The sequence below is a fragment of the Montipora capricornis genome, chromosome 1 (assembly GCF_036669925.1).
Source record: "Montipora capricornis isolate CH-2021 chromosome 1, ASM3666992v2, whole genome shotgun sequence".
NCBI lineage: Eukaryota > Metazoa > Cnidaria > Anthozoa > Scleractinia > Acroporidae > Montipora > Montipora capricornis.
The window spans coordinates 44,292,964-44,312,963 of NC_090883.1; the positions used below are offsets into that span (position 1 = coordinate 44,292,964).

Here is a 20,000-nt window from a genome sequence, read left to right on the forward strand (position 1 = left end):
TCTTTTCCAAAATTATAGTTTTCAAATGAATAAGAATTCCAACCATTGCCGCCGACTACATCTTTTTTTCCTCCTCGTGAAAATAGTTCTCGTGCACTTGTAAAATGAATATTAAATCTACCCTTTTACATTTAAACTAGTTTCACAAACACAGTTGAAAGTAGAAAAATTGATGTGTTTAAAAATAAAAAAACTTAAAAGAAACAATCACTGCAACAGATTACTAATCTTGATCCAAGGATCTCTGTCAAATTTGGCAGCTATAAACAGTAATCGTTTCATTAAACATGAAATAGGTTCTTGGCCACAAACGTGCAGCATACTTCAAAGAACGAACACTGATATAGAAAACCTCGGATCGAGTGCTGGCATTCCAACTATTCTCTCCACGTCAGAATTTCTGTATTTAAAGGCAAAAGATTCCTCTCTATCGCAACCGGTTTTCCTTTTTAGCAATTTCAACCATTCTTGGCAGGATGCTGAAAAAGTGTAATACCCCATGGAAGACACTTTACTTTTAATAACTCAATTAATACAACTTAATTTCCCCGCTTCAACCACCTACCGACGTAGCGGCATCAAACATTCTCAGTTAGAAACTCCCCCGCAAGCTTTCGAGTCTGTGTTTGACGACACCTTGGTCTGCTTTAGTTTGCAAAATTTAGTCTTTTCAATTAAAAAAGAATTTTGAAGCCTTTTGAATTTACTAACCTGTTTGACAGCATTGATGCGAGCCGTTTTGGGAGCATCCACGCCAGCATCATGGGTCCCCTTTACTTCAAACGGAGATTCATCTATCCACGTTTTTCGTCGCAAGGATTTTACCACCCCTATTAAAACGATAATCACAATGAAAGTTCCATTCCATAACATGAAAGAAAGATAATCGCAATAAGCAGTTGCCGTTTGTTCTTTTTGATAATCGAACCCGAACACAGAACTCAAGTTACCGTCGATTCCAAACTAACGTATCGTGCTGCTCATTTTAGTTCTTTTTCTTCCTTCCAAGAGCAAAATGAATTTCGAACATGCTACTATCAGAAGCAGTACGAGCCCTCCCCCCATTGCTGCAATCAAAACTGCGACACTAAAGGCCATTCCACGCGTTAAATTACCACTACATTAAAACGGCTATAGTGCCTCCAGACTTTGAATTTTTCGTTGTTTTTTCATGTTATATTGTCCTTCTAGTATAAGCGAAAAAAAGTGTTGGGACTAAGAGCTACTGACATTTAGCATCGCGTTTTTAATGCCGACCGCAAACTTTAAACCGCGGTTAGCCGTTAGCGGTTCGCGGTTTGCCGCAGAGGCAAAAATAGACTTTAACATGAGGTTCGGCATTAGGAGGGAAAAATGCGCCACGTTGGATTATTATTTTACTTGACATGTTTTAATTCAACCGATCCAGCGCCCTCAAGGATGTGCAAATGATCAGCAACTTGAAGTGTGTCCATTCAAGACTTAAAGCATTCAAGAACATAACCTATAGCTTTAAACGTGAGTTCCTTTTGAATTTTAAGGTGAAAAACGCTGCGGTAAATCAGTTACCGTAAAAAGGGTATCCAGAAACCTCGTTCCCAGGGTCTCTCTTCTCTGCCTACATTAGGGAGCTTACGCACGCGCGTTTTTGAGGCACTGACTGCAACCGGAAGTGAACATCTCGCATGCCAGGGCAGTGGTGTCTCCCAGATTTTTATACTAATCATCTCCAATGGAGAAAGATACTTAGCAATATAAATGTAGTTGTGTGAAGACAAGTTAAAAGGGAAAGTAACTCCCTTCCGGTTGCCGCCAGCATCTCAAAAACGCGCATGCTTAAGCTCCCTATTGTCGTTGAGAAACGACAACAGAGGCAGAGAAGAGAGACCCTGGGAACAAGGCTGGGTATCGAGCCGTCAGAGCTTGAAGCGCAAACTCGACCACAAGGCCATGTCACGTGACACTCAGAGGTTTGCCGTTTTCCGAAAAATACGATGCTAAATGTCTCTATCAGAGCTCTGTGTGTTACGTCTACCATCGCGAACTTCCAAACAGGTTTCTCCTCTAAAGCTTTATTTTGCGTTGGGTTTCATTTTCTCAATGATATTTAGGTATTTTGACTGGCGTGTTGTAATGCTAAAGAACTTTTTGGAAGTTGGCAGTTTGTTTTCATTTCAAATATTTGTCGATACTTACAGTTGTAGCTAACAATCCACTTCCCGGTCAGTACACCATTCAAGTACTTGGTGGTCCTCTGGCAAATTCCTTTAGCATTTGCTGCTGTTATAATATGAGTCACTAACCCAACCACAAAAACAAAAAGAAAAATTATCTAACCATTAGCGGCATTAGGAATCGACAAAGATTTAAAACTAGAGAGTTAAGACAGCTAAGATTTGGAGGAAAAAATCGACAAGTAATCAACTATGAGTTAAAACTTGGAAAACTTAAAGACATTTATTTATCAATAATCACGCGGCCATGACTCGGAAAAAAACATCGAGAGCTTCGTCAATGGCTGGCATTCTCGCAATTAGGGAGTTTAAGGAACCTTCACGGATACGGCGAGGAAAACGTCACGTCACGTCAATATAAGTTTGAGCTATCTTAAGCATTTCACGATTATTCCATCTTGTTTATATTGTACAATATGGGCGAAGAATTCTATTACTAAATTGGTACGAATGGATTTGAAGTAAAGAGAGGGAATAAAGATTTACTGATGTATACCCACGTTGCCGTCAAAACCTTAAAGTGGTACCCTGATCAAAGTTTTACCCCTTGATTTTTTGAGTATCACATAGAATTCCAAAAAAGAACCAAAACGCCATTTACCGTTTGCAAATATCTGCATTGGTTCCGGAGATATTAAAGTTTGAAAAATGGGTAAAATATGCAAATGAGAACACTGATGATGTCATACACTCAACCCAATATTATATTGAGTACACAATGTATATAAATAGAGCTAACTTGGCCAATTTGCAGCGCAGACCATTGAAACTTGGTGGTCTAATAGTTCTACAGGAAACACACCTATGGCTATAAAAAATCCTGTTCCCATGGCAATTCACTCTTTTCCAGTCACCACCCACTTGATTTCAATATGTTAGTGATTTTCAGCTTCACCACCCACTTGATTTCAATATGTTAGTGATTTTCAGCTTGAAAAATGTTTAAACAAGGCCACAAACTCGAACTAATATATTTATATGCTTGCTGGATCATGCATATGAAGTGCTGTTAGCAAATATCCCTTTTAATTTGGGTGAGGTCTGGAACCCAGTATGATGCCATGGTAGCATAACTGTTAAGCTCATATTGTGGAGAACATTTAGTAGAATCTTACTGCAAAAAATCAAAAATTTCTGATACAAATTGGCTGAGATATCTCTTTTCATCAGATTTGAACAAAATTTGGTTGAGTGTATGACGTCATCACTTGCCTAATTTGCATAGTTTAAAAACTCGAATATCTCCGGAACAAAAAGAGATATTTGAAAAAAGTAAACAGCATTTTTCTTCTCACGCAGACTACTTGTTTATGTTTCAAAATGGCTTAGATAGGAAAGATGCGATTTTCGTCAGAGTACCCCTTTAAATTTTGGTCATTTTAAAGGTCCTTCTACACGTCAAAAGAGAAGTAATGGCTCAGGTAAAAACAAGTACAGGTTCCAGACGAAATCTGTTGTTTACACGTACAAGTTTTGTAAAGTACCCTACAGAAAAAGGCACGGTACTTAAGCGCCCTGGGGAACGGGTACGAGACCGTTTACACGTTGTTTTTTTCTCGATTTTCGAGGCCGGCAGCATAGAGCCCGCAACAGTTAAAAAAACTGCTAGTTGTTGGTGAACCTAAAAAAATATTAAATGGTTTCTGTGGAAAATTTTCCTTTTTTCCCTTAAGTTAAGCGACCTTTCGACAAGTGTCACTTTTGAGGAACTAACACACCCTTGTCACATTAAAAAGGTTAAAGTCACGAAGTGATCACAATAACGTGAATTTATATTTTGAAATGACGTTCTCGTTGCCGTCGCCGCTGTCGTTGCTTAAGCTCCCGAATATCACTGCTTTCAGTTTGGCGTTGTCGTTTCTTAAACCGCAGTAAAACAGTAAAGAAGTGTATTCATCAATGGTGACTGACTCGCTGATACTCGGAGTAAATCTGAGTGAAAATATTTCAGAAAAACGTCGCTGAAAATAAAAAAGAAACAAATTTGTTTCTCGGAATATTTTTCTTCCGCAACAAATGTGGCGTGGGCGACCGCATTTTCAACTCACCCGAAAGAGAGAATTCGTTAACAACCTTTGCATCTAGGGTGACCGCACAGGTTTGAAGAGTCGCCTGAAAAAGATACAAATCTTTCACTTAGTAGTCTTTTTACCAAACAAAATCCCTCTGTAAAACGAATAAGCTAAAGAGCTTTAAATAAAGAGAGTTGTCTCGGTCACTGAAAAGTTGACCCAAACAATCTACTATCTTCCTTTGTTAAATTTTCAACCTTAATTAGGTATGTTTCTCGCATTCTGAATGGCTCATTTAATCTCCGTTGGCATCTCGAATACATCATCGCGGCAAAGTAAAAAATTATCGCAGTGGACAGCGAAAATCTCCAAGTAAGCAAGCGTTCAGAACGTCTGAACAATTATTCTCATTCTCACTTATTGGACATCAGACTGGTTATTTAAAGTACAGAAACTCGCACTAACTCGAGTGCAAGGTACAAGTCAAATTTTGAAAGTTCCGAATAGAACAAGAATCATGCGATTTTCTGTTTATGACATAATCAAGGAAATGTCCTTTGTCGATTCTCGAGGAATGACGGAGTTACCTTCTGCTCGGGGCTAAGACCAGTTCCGAGTATAACTTTATGAGAATCTAGTGAAAACTGAAAAAAAAAATGGACAAGAATCAGAAGCTGTCAGAACTAAGATTTCAAATCAGATTCGTTTGTCAGGGAAAAGTTTTAAGCTGCTTAATTTTTTTACTCCAAAAGAACAAATACCAACAACAAGACTGCTCTAAGCAGAAGAAGAACCCTAGATGTGACAATTCTCCTGCACCTCTTCCTACCGAGGACATCGAGCTGGTTAGCCCGAGAAGAGAGTCGCACACAAGCCGCTGGAGCTCCCATATAGCTCAGTGAAGCTCATCCCGGGTTGCAAAGGACAGGGCACCGCGGTCTTAAAGCACGAATTGTCAGGTTTAAGGTCCATTTCTGGCCAACTCGGCGAGTTTGTTGTTGGTAGATTCCACTTCATCTGCTCATTTGCCATCAGGGAGTTTAATTTACAACAAAGCCACTTCAAAATTCTTTCCGTGTTTTTAGATTGTCCCATCTCGTTTGAGTTCTATAATGTTGGAAAGTATCTTTTAACTAGATTGATAGGAACATTTTTGAAGGAGAGACAATGAAAGAAAGATTCACTATCGTCAAGGCTCTAAATACGCGACAAAGGTAAAACAAGATTTTTTCGTCTTTAAATGTATCATTTTATGGCTTGCGGTTTGCTGCAACCGTTTCTTCAATTCTATGCTGAAAATAGCTAACGAGTCTGCCTCGCGCAAGTTGACATTCTTATCATACTGTTCTGAATGATGGCCCAGAAAATCTCTTCAAGAGCCGTGGACAATCATTTTTTTATTGGACGCTAACATTCAAGCGTTTAGCCCCTCATTTTTTCAAACTGACCTTTCCAATAAGCCGTTGTGCCGATCCCTGGCCGTCGTCCGCTTTAAAGCTTGATGTGGACAAGACGGTTCGCATTTCTTCAGTTCTGGCATAATCCATTGGAATGAGTCCTTGTTTGTTTCTAGGATGTTCAAATTACATATTTTTAGTAATATCAGGATACGAAGGACAATACTACCCGTTGATTGACAATAATGTTGGGACTAAATCGATTGCTGTGAAGAGGAGAAAACTATTAAGTCCCGAGATCACAACAAATTGCCGTTCGTCAAACGCATTAAACCACACTTGAAGATATTCCCTTCACTAGAATTATTAAAAGCTTCTTCCCACGACTCGCGAGGTTGGTTGAACGTGATCACAGTTCCATTTCCGATCCCTGTCATACACCTTATTTCAAAATGGCCACCATTTTTAGTATTCTTTTGTTTGTTTGCAAATAAGCCCTTTTTGCCTGTTCAAGGTTAAATATTCCTTTCAATTTTAAGAATGAAGCAACAAGAGCTAATTTGCAAGCTAACAAACGAATACTGCAACGGAGGCCGCACTTACGAAAAACATGAACAACAATAACAGACTGATGGAACCAACAATGTTCTTTTCCTGCAAACTTGCGGAAGAATATAAAACTCTCTAAAATCGCACGGTCTAACTTATGGGAGCTTACACCGTAAGCAAAGATGAAGAAGGCGACCACACGGCCGTCATTCCCGAATAAAAGTCCGTGTTATTGATCCCATGAAGAAACTGCTCCAAGTCACCCGGAAACTAAAATGTGCATTAACCGTTTATACATTACACTGGCATACAAATTCATCGTCACCTGCTCAAATCCTCCACTGGACTTCAAGTTCGAACATTGTAATTTGTGTTTTACTAAGGAAGACAGAGAAGACTTACAGACCGTGCAGAGCTATTGGTTTTGCCAATTAAAATGTGCAGACTTGTGACGTTCTCGATAGGTTGGTCGCCGTCTTTATTGCATTAACTCCCTACTCGTAGTGCAGTGATCACATGGGCATCCGGTGTCGGTAATCGAAGGTCCCTTAAAATTCACGAAAGGCTGAACCTCTCAAAATAGACTGAGAGCAGTCCCTTCATAAATCAGTCGAGCGGCCGGCTTTTCTGAGGCAGCCTAGGCAGTCGTGTTTTGTCACGCAAACAAATAAAATGACCTAGGGAAGCTTGGGAAGAAGAGAGAAAGAAGGGACTGCACCCGTTGCTGTAACCGACGCGTTTAGAATCAACAAATCTGCTAATCTAATTAGAGAAAGTGATATGACAGATGGTTCCGCCTTTTTTATTGCTAATGCAAATGAATATTCAAATAACTACAGTAACGGTGTGGGAATATCTATGTGCATGTCGAATTCAATCAACTATTCGGGAAGGAAACCGCAGAAAAACTACTGCATTTACAGGCAGGAAAGCTAAGCAGAGAGAGGCCTTAGAGTTTTGCCGGATTTGCAGAATTAATGTTAAATTGAATGTTGGATGTTTTGGCAACTTTCGACGGTGTGATGTTGGTCCACAACTATCAAGGACAAATTCTTGTTTAGAACGGACGACTCGTCGATCATAAAATCTGAAGTGAGAGGACAGAGCTTGTTCTGCAGAAATAATGACTCAATACTTGTTAGACTTTCGAAAAGTCCTTCGTCTAGATACGCGCGGAACGAAGGACTTTTCATACTTGATTGGCGCCAATTTAGCGACCCAAAAACGGGTCGCTGAGCTAGGCCAATCAGAGTAGTCCTCGTGGACCCCAGGGGATAGAGTTGTCAATCAAAATTTGCCACACGCAGTGAAGCGTGATTTTCAAACATGCTACTAAGGCTACCGGATATTCCAAATTACGCGACCATCAGAGGAAAATAATTGAAGAATATCTGTCTTGCATAGATCTGTTTGTGTCTTCTCCAACCGGAGCTGGGAAAAGTCTGACCTTTGAACTAGTCCCGTACGCTTTTGGTCGTTCACTTGGAGCGGCTGGCAATGCTATCCTCTTCGTAATTCTTCCACTGATTTCACTCACGAAAGATTTGGTCTCTAGCCGGTCGCTATTTAGGAGACAACACATTTACACATGTAAAATCTTAAGTATAAACGGGTGTCTGGAAGTCCCGAGGCGATTATCAACGACTATCAACACATTTTTCGTCGAATGGAACAAAAAAATTTTAAATGCATGTGTATTCATCGACGAGAGTCATTGCATCGCTAAATTGTAAGGTTAGGTTTCACTAAGATGTATCTTTTAATCCCGGTCTAGTACGTCTCCTACACCTGAAGCGTACCTGATCTTTCATGAGTGAAATCAATTGACGTTCTTGACGTTTCGAAGCTTTCCCTTACTTGCTAATCTTTCGAATATATTAGTCTTTCGTTTCTATCAGCACAAATCACGGAACAAGTGTTGGTCCACAAAATACCACTGGAGATCTCCTTTCCAAGCGGCGACTCGAGATTGAAAAAAAGCTTTCGTTTTATTTCATCTTTGTTTCTGATACCTTTAGCACAAAGTTAACAAATTTCCTCTTTCGATTTCGTAGAAACAAACATGTTCGACTGTTTTCGTCGGATTGCGCTATCAAGTTCAGGGCTTGCGAATGACGTCATCCCCTTTTTGGCGCGAGACGCAAATGAAAACTTTGCAAGCGAGACAAGTCGACCTCTCGCGACTTCGTCGCTCGCTCATTCACTTCGCGTACGAAAAATCACTTCTGGGGTTATCGTGAGGTCGACTTGTGGCAAGTCTCAATACTTGTTTGAAGCCATTTTCCTTTAAGAAATTCCCTTTCTTCTCGAAGCCGACTACCCATAGATAATCGTTTAGCTGAATCTGGTCTTCGGTGATGCTGCAAGAAGAAACCATTACCACGACCGAATAGCGTTTGATTTCGGTCACCCGTAGACAAAGCTCTCGTAAACGATCTTGCCGAAACCAGTTCAAGTTGGTAAGGCTGCACAGTTATAACATACTTGCCCGATAGGGGAACTTCGACCGCAAGTTTCTGCTCTTATTTCGGTTCAAGGTTTCCCATTTTAAGGGATAAATGATCGAAATCTACCACAAAAGCAATATCATGCTAAAAATCGAAGCACAGTCTGACAAGAAGTAATTAGCTCGTCAAAAAAATCTGACAGCTACGTATTGTCAACGGACCAATCCGAATTTCCCGTTGCAACGGGACATTCTGAACGCGGCGGTTACGGCAACGGGTGCAGTCCCTTCTTTCTCTCCTCTTCCCAAGCCTCCCTCGGTCCTTTTGTTTGTTTGCGTGACAAAACACGACTGCCTCAGAAAAGGAGGCCGCTCGACTGATTTATGAAGGGACTGCTGGCAGTCTACTCTCAAAATGACCAACGCATTAGCTGTAACAAACGCATTTCACCTATATCGCGAAGCAGACCTAGTAGCTCAATGGATGTTTGCACTAGGAAGGTACTGGTGAATTCCAGGTCGCACCATCAGTTTAGCAAATATGGAAGCAATTCAGCAATCACAGCTCGTTATATATAATATATTCCTCATAACCAGAAAACGATGACACGTAAACAGGCTGAAACGGCTCTGTCACTCATCCAGTTTAATTCATTGTGAAACAAACTACGTAAGAATTCGACAAAGAAGAATGTTTCCTTTCTAGCGGGAATTATTCTATTCAAGATTCCTACCGGATGTCCCGAGAAGCACCTCTTCTGACCAACACCTCAGCAACTTCCAGTCTTCCATTGCTGACGGCATCGTGCAAGGGTGTGTCAAAATCAGACCCTCCTGGGGTGTCAATCCTAGCACCATGGTCCAATAGCAGTTCGACAATAAATAGGTAGCCATGCTTACAGGCTTCGTGCTAAAAGTTAACAAGACAACTGTGGTTCTAAAGCAGAGGCCCTCTTGCTCGTGTTATGATACAGTAGTTATAATCATGGGATAAGCACTGCATTCCTTAATGAAGCGTTTATTCCAAAGTCGCACTTACCGGTATTGTCAATATGTTTTGCTTTTAGATAAGGCTTTGATTTGAGGGGAGTAGTTGGGGAAATAAAGGATAAGATTCTATCATAAAAAAATCCATTCCTTACAGAGAATAATGATACTAGTGACTGGGCCAACTACAGCTTTTTTGCAGGCAAAGCTACAATGGAGGTTAAAATTCATGGGAGGTTTCGTACCATGCATATAGATCTTTGTCGTTCCCCTCTCCCTCCCCCCTCCCAGAAAAAATGTTGCATTTTCTGTGCTGGGGGAGAGGGGGGGGGGGGGGGGGCAGTGAATACCCCCAGTTATGGTGAAGAACTTTCTTCTCTCTCGTCTCTCGATTCATATAAACAATATTCTTTTCTGTATTTTCACAATGTTTTTGTTGACTATCCTATGGAATTTTGTCTCTCCCCAGGGGTTTCTCTTTCAACACTCCAAAACTTTGCAAAATGTGGTATTGAGTAAACAGACAGTACTGTACATGTTAAATTTCGGTCCAGAGATGCCAGCCAATCAAGAGAAGATGGCAAAGTTAATGAATGGGAGACTTGCCCTATTTTTTTAATATAACGGTATTTTAGAAAAGGGCTGATAGCTTTTTGTTAAAACTAATTCATATTTCATGAAAATGACACCAACAGAAATGCAGTATTTGGATCACACGTATACCCCTGTAAATTCTGATACAATATCGTTTAAATGTTAGCCCACACTGTATTTAAATTGCAGACTGATCTTCCTGTAAATTATATACAGAATACTTATGAATTAATTTTCAGGGGCAGATGTAGAGGGAGCAGTGCTCGACCTTAACTTTTTTGATCTCTTGCCATGGGACTACTTGAACTGATAATTTACTAGTCTTGATTAAATCTCTGTTAGTCCTTCCTGATTTCAGCATGGCAATATTATTATTTGCAATATCTTTTCGCCATCTTTGTAAATAACCCAAGGAAAAGTGTTTTCCCATTCAGGGTGGAAATGCCTAACTTAAATGGTTCGATCCTCTTGATCATATGAAGATTTCTTGGTCGCTTCATAGCTCTTGCTCTCTTTTGTCTCCAATGTCTTTTCAGCGTCTCCACTACCCTCTTTAAGGCGTTTGTTTGGATACTCTCTGTTGTTAGAACTAAAAAAATAGGCCTCTAATCTCTTCATGATAAGAACACAGGCAGTCGCGACAAAGATCGATGGTGGGCTTGGAGTTCCTTTAGTGCTCAGTCCCAACCTCAGCTTTGTTTAGTCTTCTCGCCTCAGTCCTCGCATTGGTCTATCTGTTTTTGCGATCAAAACGTTGCGAGGAACGCATTGAAACAACATTTACATGACGTGTATTTTGTTTTCACCTAATGTATTTTTTTTTTTTACATTGCAAAAACTAATTACAAAGTAGTTATTGGTCCTGTGACTAGTGGTTCTACGTTTCTACTAGTCCAGAAGCATTTTGCACTAGTCCAGGACTAGTGGACTACCGCTAAGGTCGAGCACTGGGGAGGGTGCAGGGGGTGTGTACCCCCTTCCTGAGATGACCTATGGCTTTCTGGCTTTCTGGCTTTCTAATACAAATGGTATTCTGCGAAAAGAAAAAAAAAAGTCACCAGTGTGCTACTCCATTCCTTAGTGATGCACCCCATCCTAAGAAAAATCCTGGATCTGCTCGCCACTGATATTTACTTGTTCTTACCAATGGAGTCCATCCTGCATAGTCTTTAGTGTTAGGATCAGCTCGCTCAGTCAAGAGCTTCCTGACAGATTCAACACTACCCTGCAAGAGTAAAATTAATGTTAGGTGCTAGGCTTTTTTTAAACTGCGAAAAAACAAAACAAAACGGAAAATGATTCAGAAATACAAAGACGCACAATATATTTTGATGTATGAATGTGGCTAATTACTTTCGATTGACAGACTGTATCAAGTCCCATCATTGCAGTTACACAGCAATCATCGGACTCAGATTTCAATTCATTTTGCAAAAATCAATAGTAATAATAATAGTAATAATAATAATAATAATAATAAATAATAATACCATAATAATAATAATAATAATACCATAATAACAATAATAATAATAATAATAATAAATAATAACAACTTTATTTCCACTATCAAAACAATTAGTAAATATTTACAATTTTAAACTATATATCGAAATTAGTTAAAATTTTAAAAACTAAATTATATCTTCACGATAGAAAACTGATTACAATATGTGAATAATTTAAAAATGGGAAAATGACAATTAAGCATTTCTAAAGAAAAAGGTAATCAAAAACCTAAGCCTAAAATTATGAGTACAAATGTAGACCAGCTACAGCGAGAGTAAAGTCTTCCGAGACCTCACGTAATTTGAAAGGATATCTAGAGCCTCTGACGCATCTGTGTACAGTTCTTAATAATAATAATAATAATAATAATAATAATAATAATAATAATAATAAAAATAATACATCTCCGCGAAATCCCAGGCAATCACAACCTACAGGACCTACAGGCAATCACAACCTACAGGAAATCCAAAAAACAGCACTTCTGGTAACAACACACATTCTGAGAGAGGTTCTCTCAATCAAGTAAATCGAACAAACATTCCTCTAGTGCCTTAGGAACATGGTTTGGTTCTGGCCCTAGTAGGGAAAATGTATACAAATCAAAGAACAACAACAACAACGACAAAAATAATAATAATAATAATAATAATAAAGCTTTGATGAACCACACAATGTTTTTGAAGTTCATTTTTTAATAAAGACAATACATGTTTCAGATGAAACATCATCCATCGTCTGTCACGCTTGTACTTTGTGGATGCATTCGCTACGAAAATCTGCATGAAGAGCTTAAGACTCTGATCTTTCAGCATTGCAAATGAACACAATATCCAAAAATGGTTCACTATTGAAATGTAGAGAATGAGTGCAATTAATTAATAAAATCCCCAAATAAATTTTGTGTTTAGAAAGAGCGCGATTTTGAAAATGGATTTCAAATCGAACGTACCCCCAAGTTTAAGTGAACACACTATTTGTCTATTGTTGGGCTAAGTGATTAAGTTAGCCTATTAAGTGAACTAAGCCCCACTCAAGCGAGGTTTTGAGCAGCAACCCGTGTTCAAAATGACACTTTTTTCCTCGAATAATATCTGGTGCTCAAGTTTTTCTGTGTAAGGTTAGGGTTAGGGTTAGGGTTAGAGAGGAACAGGGGATGAAGTGAAAGCAATGTTTTCTGCTTGGTCCACTGTATGTGTTGTAGACTGGGTTGTGTTCTTTGCAAATCTTTTTTGACAAGTGAGATGGGCAGAGGTTTTACTCGAGTATCTAAAGTGAATTTGGAATTGACTTGGATTTGTACAGCTTCGTGACTGCCTACAGAAATTTCACGCTAGTGTGCAATAAAAACTGCTGTTCATCACTTGATGCATTAATTTGCTTCGTGAGTTCCGAGTGACCTTATAAATTGCGTATGTTTCAGCACTTATACGACACTCAAACAAAAAACGCTTTGTCTTTACTTCATATCTTGCGTTGTTCTTTAGATTACCGAGTCATAGTAAATGTAAGTAAATTGTTGTCACCTCCCGTGGGTATAATTGAATTACATGTGAGTTTTGTTATAACTTTCAAGGAACTTGAAGACGAAGACGAAATGAGAGCAAAAAGGTAATATCGCATGTGGTAATTCTTAAGTCATGGGTCAGGTTGTTGAAAGTTAAAGAAATTAAAATGTTAAATTTTGTAAGATAAATCACTAACCCTTTACCCTTTACCCTTGGAAAAGTGCTGCCGTAACGTGTATAAAACAGAGAGGTGTGTAGATTAAATTAAACTGACGATGGCATGAGTCATGCTGAAACAGGTCTTTAAAAAGTTGGTTTGTTTGTCTTAAATTTATTTTAATAACAATATTATTATTATTGTACATTGTGATAGAGTTAAGCTCTCAATATCACCTATTTTACTGTTTTCTGGCAGAGCTAACTAGAAAACCAATAAATTATTATTAGGTTAACTTAGCCCCCCAGCTCCAGCTTCCTTTTAACCATAATTTAGTGTTCTTTTTTCCCTATTGTTGCAATGTCTTTAATTGTATTTTCTTCTTCAGCTAATAAAAGATTATTATTAGTATTATTATTATTATTATTATTATGTATTTCATCTGTAATTTTTTTTTCAACCATGTTTTTCTTTTGTAGTTTTTCTTTGTACTCTTGCATGTACTTTTATGCACATAATTTTTAATTTTATATCAAGGCTTTCCTATAATTACTGTAGACCTCACTTCATATCGATCATTTTTTTTCCGTCTTTCAGTTTAGATTTTTCACCTAAGTAAGCCACCCTTGCCTTAATGCTCCACGAGTGTAATACTGAAGATATGTGCATCATTGTTGTACATGTAATTTTGAATGTGTTGTATTAATCCGAGGGTTTCACATGAAACAATTAATTAACTGTCATGAACAAAAAGGTCAACATGTCCAATAAACAGCACGCAATCCCCAGCACACGGTCCCTTGACAGAGTGTTCCTAGTGTCAAGTGTTTATGTTAAATGGTGTATAGGTTGGGTTTCAAAGGGTGCCTCCATTGTTTTGCTACAGCTTTTTTGGCATTATGTTTTACACAATAATATTTTAGTGTCATACCTTAAGGGCTGCAACATGGAGTGAGGTCTCTCCATGTTTACTTCTCTTGATACCACAAAAACTAGAAGTGAAAGTCTGTGAAGTACAGACATTCTGTGCTGGAATTGTTCTTTTGTTCATCCCTGTAAGTTAATGAATAAGAAAAGAAATAAACAAGGACAATCTAAAACACACATGTAAAGTACACTAATAATAATTCTATGACACTCACCTGTAAACTAAGGAAACTGTTGAAGGTAAGAAGATGCTGGGCTGAGATTAATTAAGCCAAATGCAAAACTTGAAAAGTTAACCATGTTTTCAAGTGGCCCAGTTGAACATGGTTTAGATTGTAGGATTCACATTGTGCAATAGGCATTAATTTTGTTACAACACCCAACAAAAATGCAAAACAGTTTACTTTGGCCCCTGAACTGCTAATGATAATAACATTTATTTTCTTTGCATTTCCCGGCCTGCAAACTGTTTACAGTGTACATGTTCATGCTACCTTGCTGAGCAGGTATCTCACTGCTATTCTCCTTTGCTTTCTTCTTTTTATTATTTATTACTCTCTGACCAGAGTTACCACTTGTAGATTCCTGTGACCAAAGCTGAATTTGCACTTCTTGCAGTGGTCTTTTCTGTGCTATGGTAGTGGAAATGCCTCCAACTCCAAGGTCTTCATTCTCCCTAAAGGTTCCTTCAACACAGGGGACAAGAAAAAGAAGAAGAAGGAAACCAATATTAATTAAAGGGTCACCTGGAATAATCTCAAGCCATAATATTTTAGTTTTAGTTTTTTTACTCTTACATGTATGAGTGTTTGGAGTTTGGATGCACCAGCTATGCATACATGCACACACAAGGATGAGCAACAGAAACTTGAAGAGAAATCCAGAAAGTGAGTGCTTCTAAGCTACTGTAGCAGTCCCCAAAGCCAGCCTACATGTATGCATAAAGGGTCCTGCTTAAGTTTGATTATCGAGAGCACTAAAGCATTGAGGTCAATTATTAGTGAATCAATTTTTCATGTGGCCAACATGCTACCTGATCCTTAACCCTTTCACCACACTATCCCGGTTTTCCGGGAACTCAGTCATGTCCCCATGCCTACTATCCCGCTTTTCCGGGATTTCAACCGTTTTCACTTGAGATCTGGAAACCACCAAACCAATGATATCCAGAGGGGGTAATTGCTATTAATGAAATCTACAATAACAAACCCCTGAAAGCACATGTTTTCCGCCATGTTGTTTCATACAAGATAGGCCACTTGCACTAAGAGGTCACGTGACCAATGCTTCCCTTAAACAGTGAGTTGTAATCTTGCTGTTGCCAAAAATTGACAGAACACATAAAAATTATCTTACACGCGAAATTTGAGAGGAAACGCATTTAAGTGAGATATTTTATGGTACTTTGATTTTTCAACAAAGTAGCATGATTTGTCTTGGCTGCCATGTTGGAGGGCATACTCTTGCCCTCCAACATGGCGGCCAAAACTACTTTTGCTTATATCTTGTTAAATGTTTAATAGTTGAGTTCAGGTGTGCCATAAACGTTACCACATCATCTTTTCAACATTTTCCTTGAAGTTCAAGTGCAAAATTTGTGTCAGAAAGCGGTAATTCATAATTTTAAAAAAATCAAGTTTTGGTTACGTGACCAGTTACGGACTTTCTCATTTTAAGCAAATGGTGAAGGTTTGAAAAACCAAATCACTATTATTTTGTTTAAGAAATGACCCACTAATAGTGTTTCGAAGGCCAAATCATGTAACTTTCATCTTCTTAAAAACGATGTCACATGACCTCTTAGTGCAAGTGGCCTATTTTGCCAAGATTTATCGAAGAAGTTCAGCGCGCACGTCAACGCCATCTTTAAATTGCGTGAAGAAATGGCCGACTCTTCTTGCGATGAAAGTGGTTCTGAGAACGAATTGGATGAAATTTTTGGGGAAAGCAGTGATGAAGATTTTGGAGGCTTTGTTTTTGAAATGCCCGATGACATCGAGTGGGAAAATGACCCAAGTGGTGCGGCCTTTCAATCTTACTATGAGGATTATCCACGTGTTGCATTTGAGCGTACGCATTGTGGCCCAACTGTTGATCAATTGCCCGGCAGTGGGAAGGCGAATGACATTTTAAAACTTTTTCTTTCCGATAAATTTTTGAACAAAATAGCGAGGTGGACGAATCGATGGTTCGAAGTGAAAAAGGCGGCTGAACCGGTGTGCATGGAGAAGAGACGTAGTTACACTCTCAGTCACCCAGACACCCCAAAGAATCAAGTACCATGCAAAATAGCAAAGACTACTTTCAAGTGTGATCATTGTGAAGTTTATTTGTGCATCAGTAGAGAGAAAAATTGTTTTAAGGCCTGGCACAACCAAGCTGAGTACTGGAAAGACCAATGGCTAAAGCACCCACCCCTCCCCCAAAGTGATTTGTATCCTGTCCTTCCCCCCCCCCCCACCCAGTCCTCCTGAAGCTTTGCTCTGATGTAAGAATATTCTGTTTTTTATTGTATGAGGTTATGTTTTCAACAAGGTTTTTGATGTTGCATCATTGAAGTTGATGAAAACTTTGGACCGGTATATTTTGGTATTGACTGCTTGTTAGGGCAATAAATGTTATATGCTTCATAGAACCTTTGACCAAGTCATCTCATTAATTTTTTCACACCATATTGATGAAAATTCAATTAAACATGATTTTGAACTGTAATTATGTATAGTTGTAATTGATAATTTGAGCTTATTTACCGTAGTTCTTGTCATACTTCCGCAGCCTCACTTTGATGCTAGATTGGTCGATATGGAAATCCACCTAGAAATCTGAAAAGTACATTTTATTAGCTTCAAATTTATTATGGGGTTGCCTTATACCAAAATGACTCCTTAATTCCCACTGAAAAATGAACGTAATGAAACACACCTGATTTTCCAATAAATCAGCTGGTTTTCTCGTGTATGGGAAACCTTTATACTGGTTTCTTAGTGGTGAAAGGGTTAAAGATTGTTGCCAAGGTCCTAAAGGATCTTCTACATGGCTACAAGGACAATCTAAAACACACATGTAAAGTACACTAATAATAATTCTATGACAATCACCTGTAAACTAAGGAAACTGTTGAAGGTAAGAAGATGCTGGAGTGAGATAAAGCTAAATGCAAAACTTGAAAAGTTAACCATGTTTTCAAGTGGCCCAGTTGAACATGGTTTAGATTGTAGGATTCACATTGTGCAATAGGCATTAAAAAAAAGCAAAACAGTTTACTTTGGCCCCTGAATTGCTAATAATAATAACAATTTTCTTTTGCACTTCCCTGCAACTGTTTACAGTGTACATGTTCATGCTACCTTGCTGAGCAGGTATCTCACTGCTATTCTCCTTTGCTTTCTTCTTTTTATTATTTATTACTCTCTGACCAGAGTTACCACTTGTAGATTCCTGTGACCAAAGCTGAATTTGCGCTTGTGGCAGCTTTCTGTTCTGTGCTCTGCTTGTGCAAGTGCCTCTGCGGTCCTCTGCAGGACAAGAAAAAGGAGAAGGAAACCAATATTAAAGGGCCACCCTGAATAATTTCAAGCCATAATAATATTTTTTTACAGTAGTTATAGGCCTCACCTGAAGTTAAAGTTTTTACTCTTGTGAGCGTTTGGAGATTGGATGTGCCAGCTATGCATACAGGCACGCACGAGGATGAGCAACAGAAACTTGAAAAGAAATCTAGAAAGTGAGTGCTTCTAAGCCGACATGTAAGCCCAAAGGGTCCTGCTTACTGTAAGTTTGATTACACGCTAAAGCAATTGACCTCAATTTTTCATGTGGCCAGCATGCTACCTGATCCTTAAAGATTGTTGTCAAGGTCCTAAAGGATCTTCTACATGGCTGCAAGGAAATCGTAAGACGGATTATATTACAACAAAGAAACTCTCACCTCAATTACGGTAGTGCCGCCATTGACAATGAAAAATGTTTGAACAAACAGAATTTAGATTTAGATTGCTGATTTGAACAGTGTGAAAAGACCAGTTTGCTAGTTTGTGACAAGGATTTTAACGAGGGATATTATTTAGATTTGCCATGCTTTTCATGCATGCTTCGTAATGCTTGCACGTTTTCCATGCATGAATTGAGGTGTCGACAGCAACTTTGAATGGCTTCCTTCTGCAAATGTTGAGATCACTTTGTGTCTTATTATTCTTTTCAATCTCCATGAATAGTGGCAGAATATTTACCTTGCTACTTTGCAGATCAGTAAATACTCTGCCACTATTCACCAAGATTTTAAAGAATTGTTAAATATTACCGGTATATAATGTATACAATTGTCACAAAATGGCAACATAATAATTACTGTACCCACAAATATTTATATTCAAATTTCAATCTAACTTGTACATTACATTTCTAGCATTTTAACTCATACACAACCATACAAAAATTAATAGCCTTACATCCAAACATATACTTTTAAGTTCAAGGGGCATACATATTATTACATACATGTTGTAATTCAATTTTGACTGCTCAGGTACAAAATATTTGAACTGGTACAATTTTAATTGTACTGGTTTATTTTTATCAACTTTCCAAAATAAGGATTTTCCTTTTTTGGGGGTGTAGTTAAAAAACAGGAGCTTGGTTTTTTTGGGGGATCTCAAAAAGAATGCGATATTCCTTTCTTCTGTTCTACTTCAGTAGGAAAAACACGGTTTCAAGATTAATTATGCAGAAATCAGCCACAAAGTTGTTAACACACTTGTCAAAATGTGCTTATTCCATGCATAGAAAATGCCCACCAATCAGTGGCAGCTCCAATATTCCTCTTTGATAGAGATTAACTGAATGGCAAAAGTACTTGCTTTTACGAAAAATAACTGATATTGAAATACCATTCTGCTCGAGTAGTAACCAAGTTTAGAAAAATCCGATCATTTATTAGTTTAGATCTGTGCAGTGCTACTAATGTTACTTTCTATTATTCCAAAAGAATTTCCTTTACATCAGCTGGTAAACAGGCCATTTCGCAAAATGAGTAATTTCATTTCAAGATAAATTGAAGTTTATTAATATCATAACAGTACAACATGGTTACTTTCCAGTAGTTGTATACTGCTCTTGTTACTTGAAAAGCTGAGAGATAAATTTTGTATTAAACAAGTTATATTGGCAAAATGCCTTATAAAAATAAAGAATATCACTGGGTTTTTTTTGGTTTCAAAAAGTAGTCCTACTATGTGAAAGACAAAAAAGGGTTTAGCTCAGTGGAAGGGCTAACTCTCAAAATGTCAGAGTGATGACAATGTGCGAGCCAGTGAGCCATGCAAGCCAACATGCGAGTCACACATTATTTTATTGAAAGCTAATCATTTTAAAATGGCTGCTTACACTTAAAAACTGTTTATGAGCACTATTTGAAATGGGTGCTTAGACCTAAATGCAAAATTCACATGGAATGCAAATTGTTCAGCCCCAAAACGTCAGCTTCAAAATTTCTTTTGAATGATCAGTTTACCATAATTATCAACTCACTTGATAACCCCTAATTTCTTTATTTCACTTTCCCACCAACACAGCAACACAGCTTCTTTACAACCTAACCCCTTTACCCTACATTCTTCCAATAACCATGAACCAATATTCTCAACCCAATGACCAAGGCAATGTGCAGGCTGTTTTAGACTAAACACTGCAAATAAGTTACTCA

The 20,000-nt window shown here is 38.3% G+C and overlaps 2 protein-coding genes across 2 annotated transcripts in view; both read right to left on the bottom strand.

Annotated features, from left to right (window-relative positions):
- Positions 1-20,000, bottom strand: part of LOC138045681 (BRCA1-associated RING domain protein 1-like) — a 58,362-nt gene that overhangs the window by 1,455 nt on the left and 36,907 nt on the right. Inside the window, exon 13 of the mRNA XM_068892273.1 lies at positions 712-830. Within this exon, the coding sequence (XP_068748374.1) occupies positions 712-830 (119 nt within the window). The remainder of the gene's footprint in view (positions 1-711; positions 831-20,000) is intronic.
- LOC138049567 (uncharacterized) overlaps positions 3,968-20,000 on the bottom strand; it is a 19,581-nt gene continuing 3,548 nt past the window's right edge. The window contains exons 2-8 of the mRNA XM_068895912.1: positions 14,794-14,985; positions 14,304-14,425; positions 11,343-11,423; positions 9,352-9,527; positions 5,674-5,794; positions 4,813-4,869; positions 3,968-4,174 (exon numbers count right to left, since the gene is read on the bottom strand). Of these exons, the coding sequence (XP_068752013.1) occupies positions 3,968-4,174; positions 4,813-4,869; positions 5,674-5,794; positions 9,352-9,527; positions 11,343-11,423; positions 14,304-14,425; positions 14,794-14,985 (956 nt within the window). The remainder of the gene's footprint in view (positions 4,175-4,812; positions 4,870-5,673; positions 5,795-9,351; positions 9,528-11,342; positions 11,424-14,303; positions 14,426-14,793; positions 14,986-20,000) is intronic.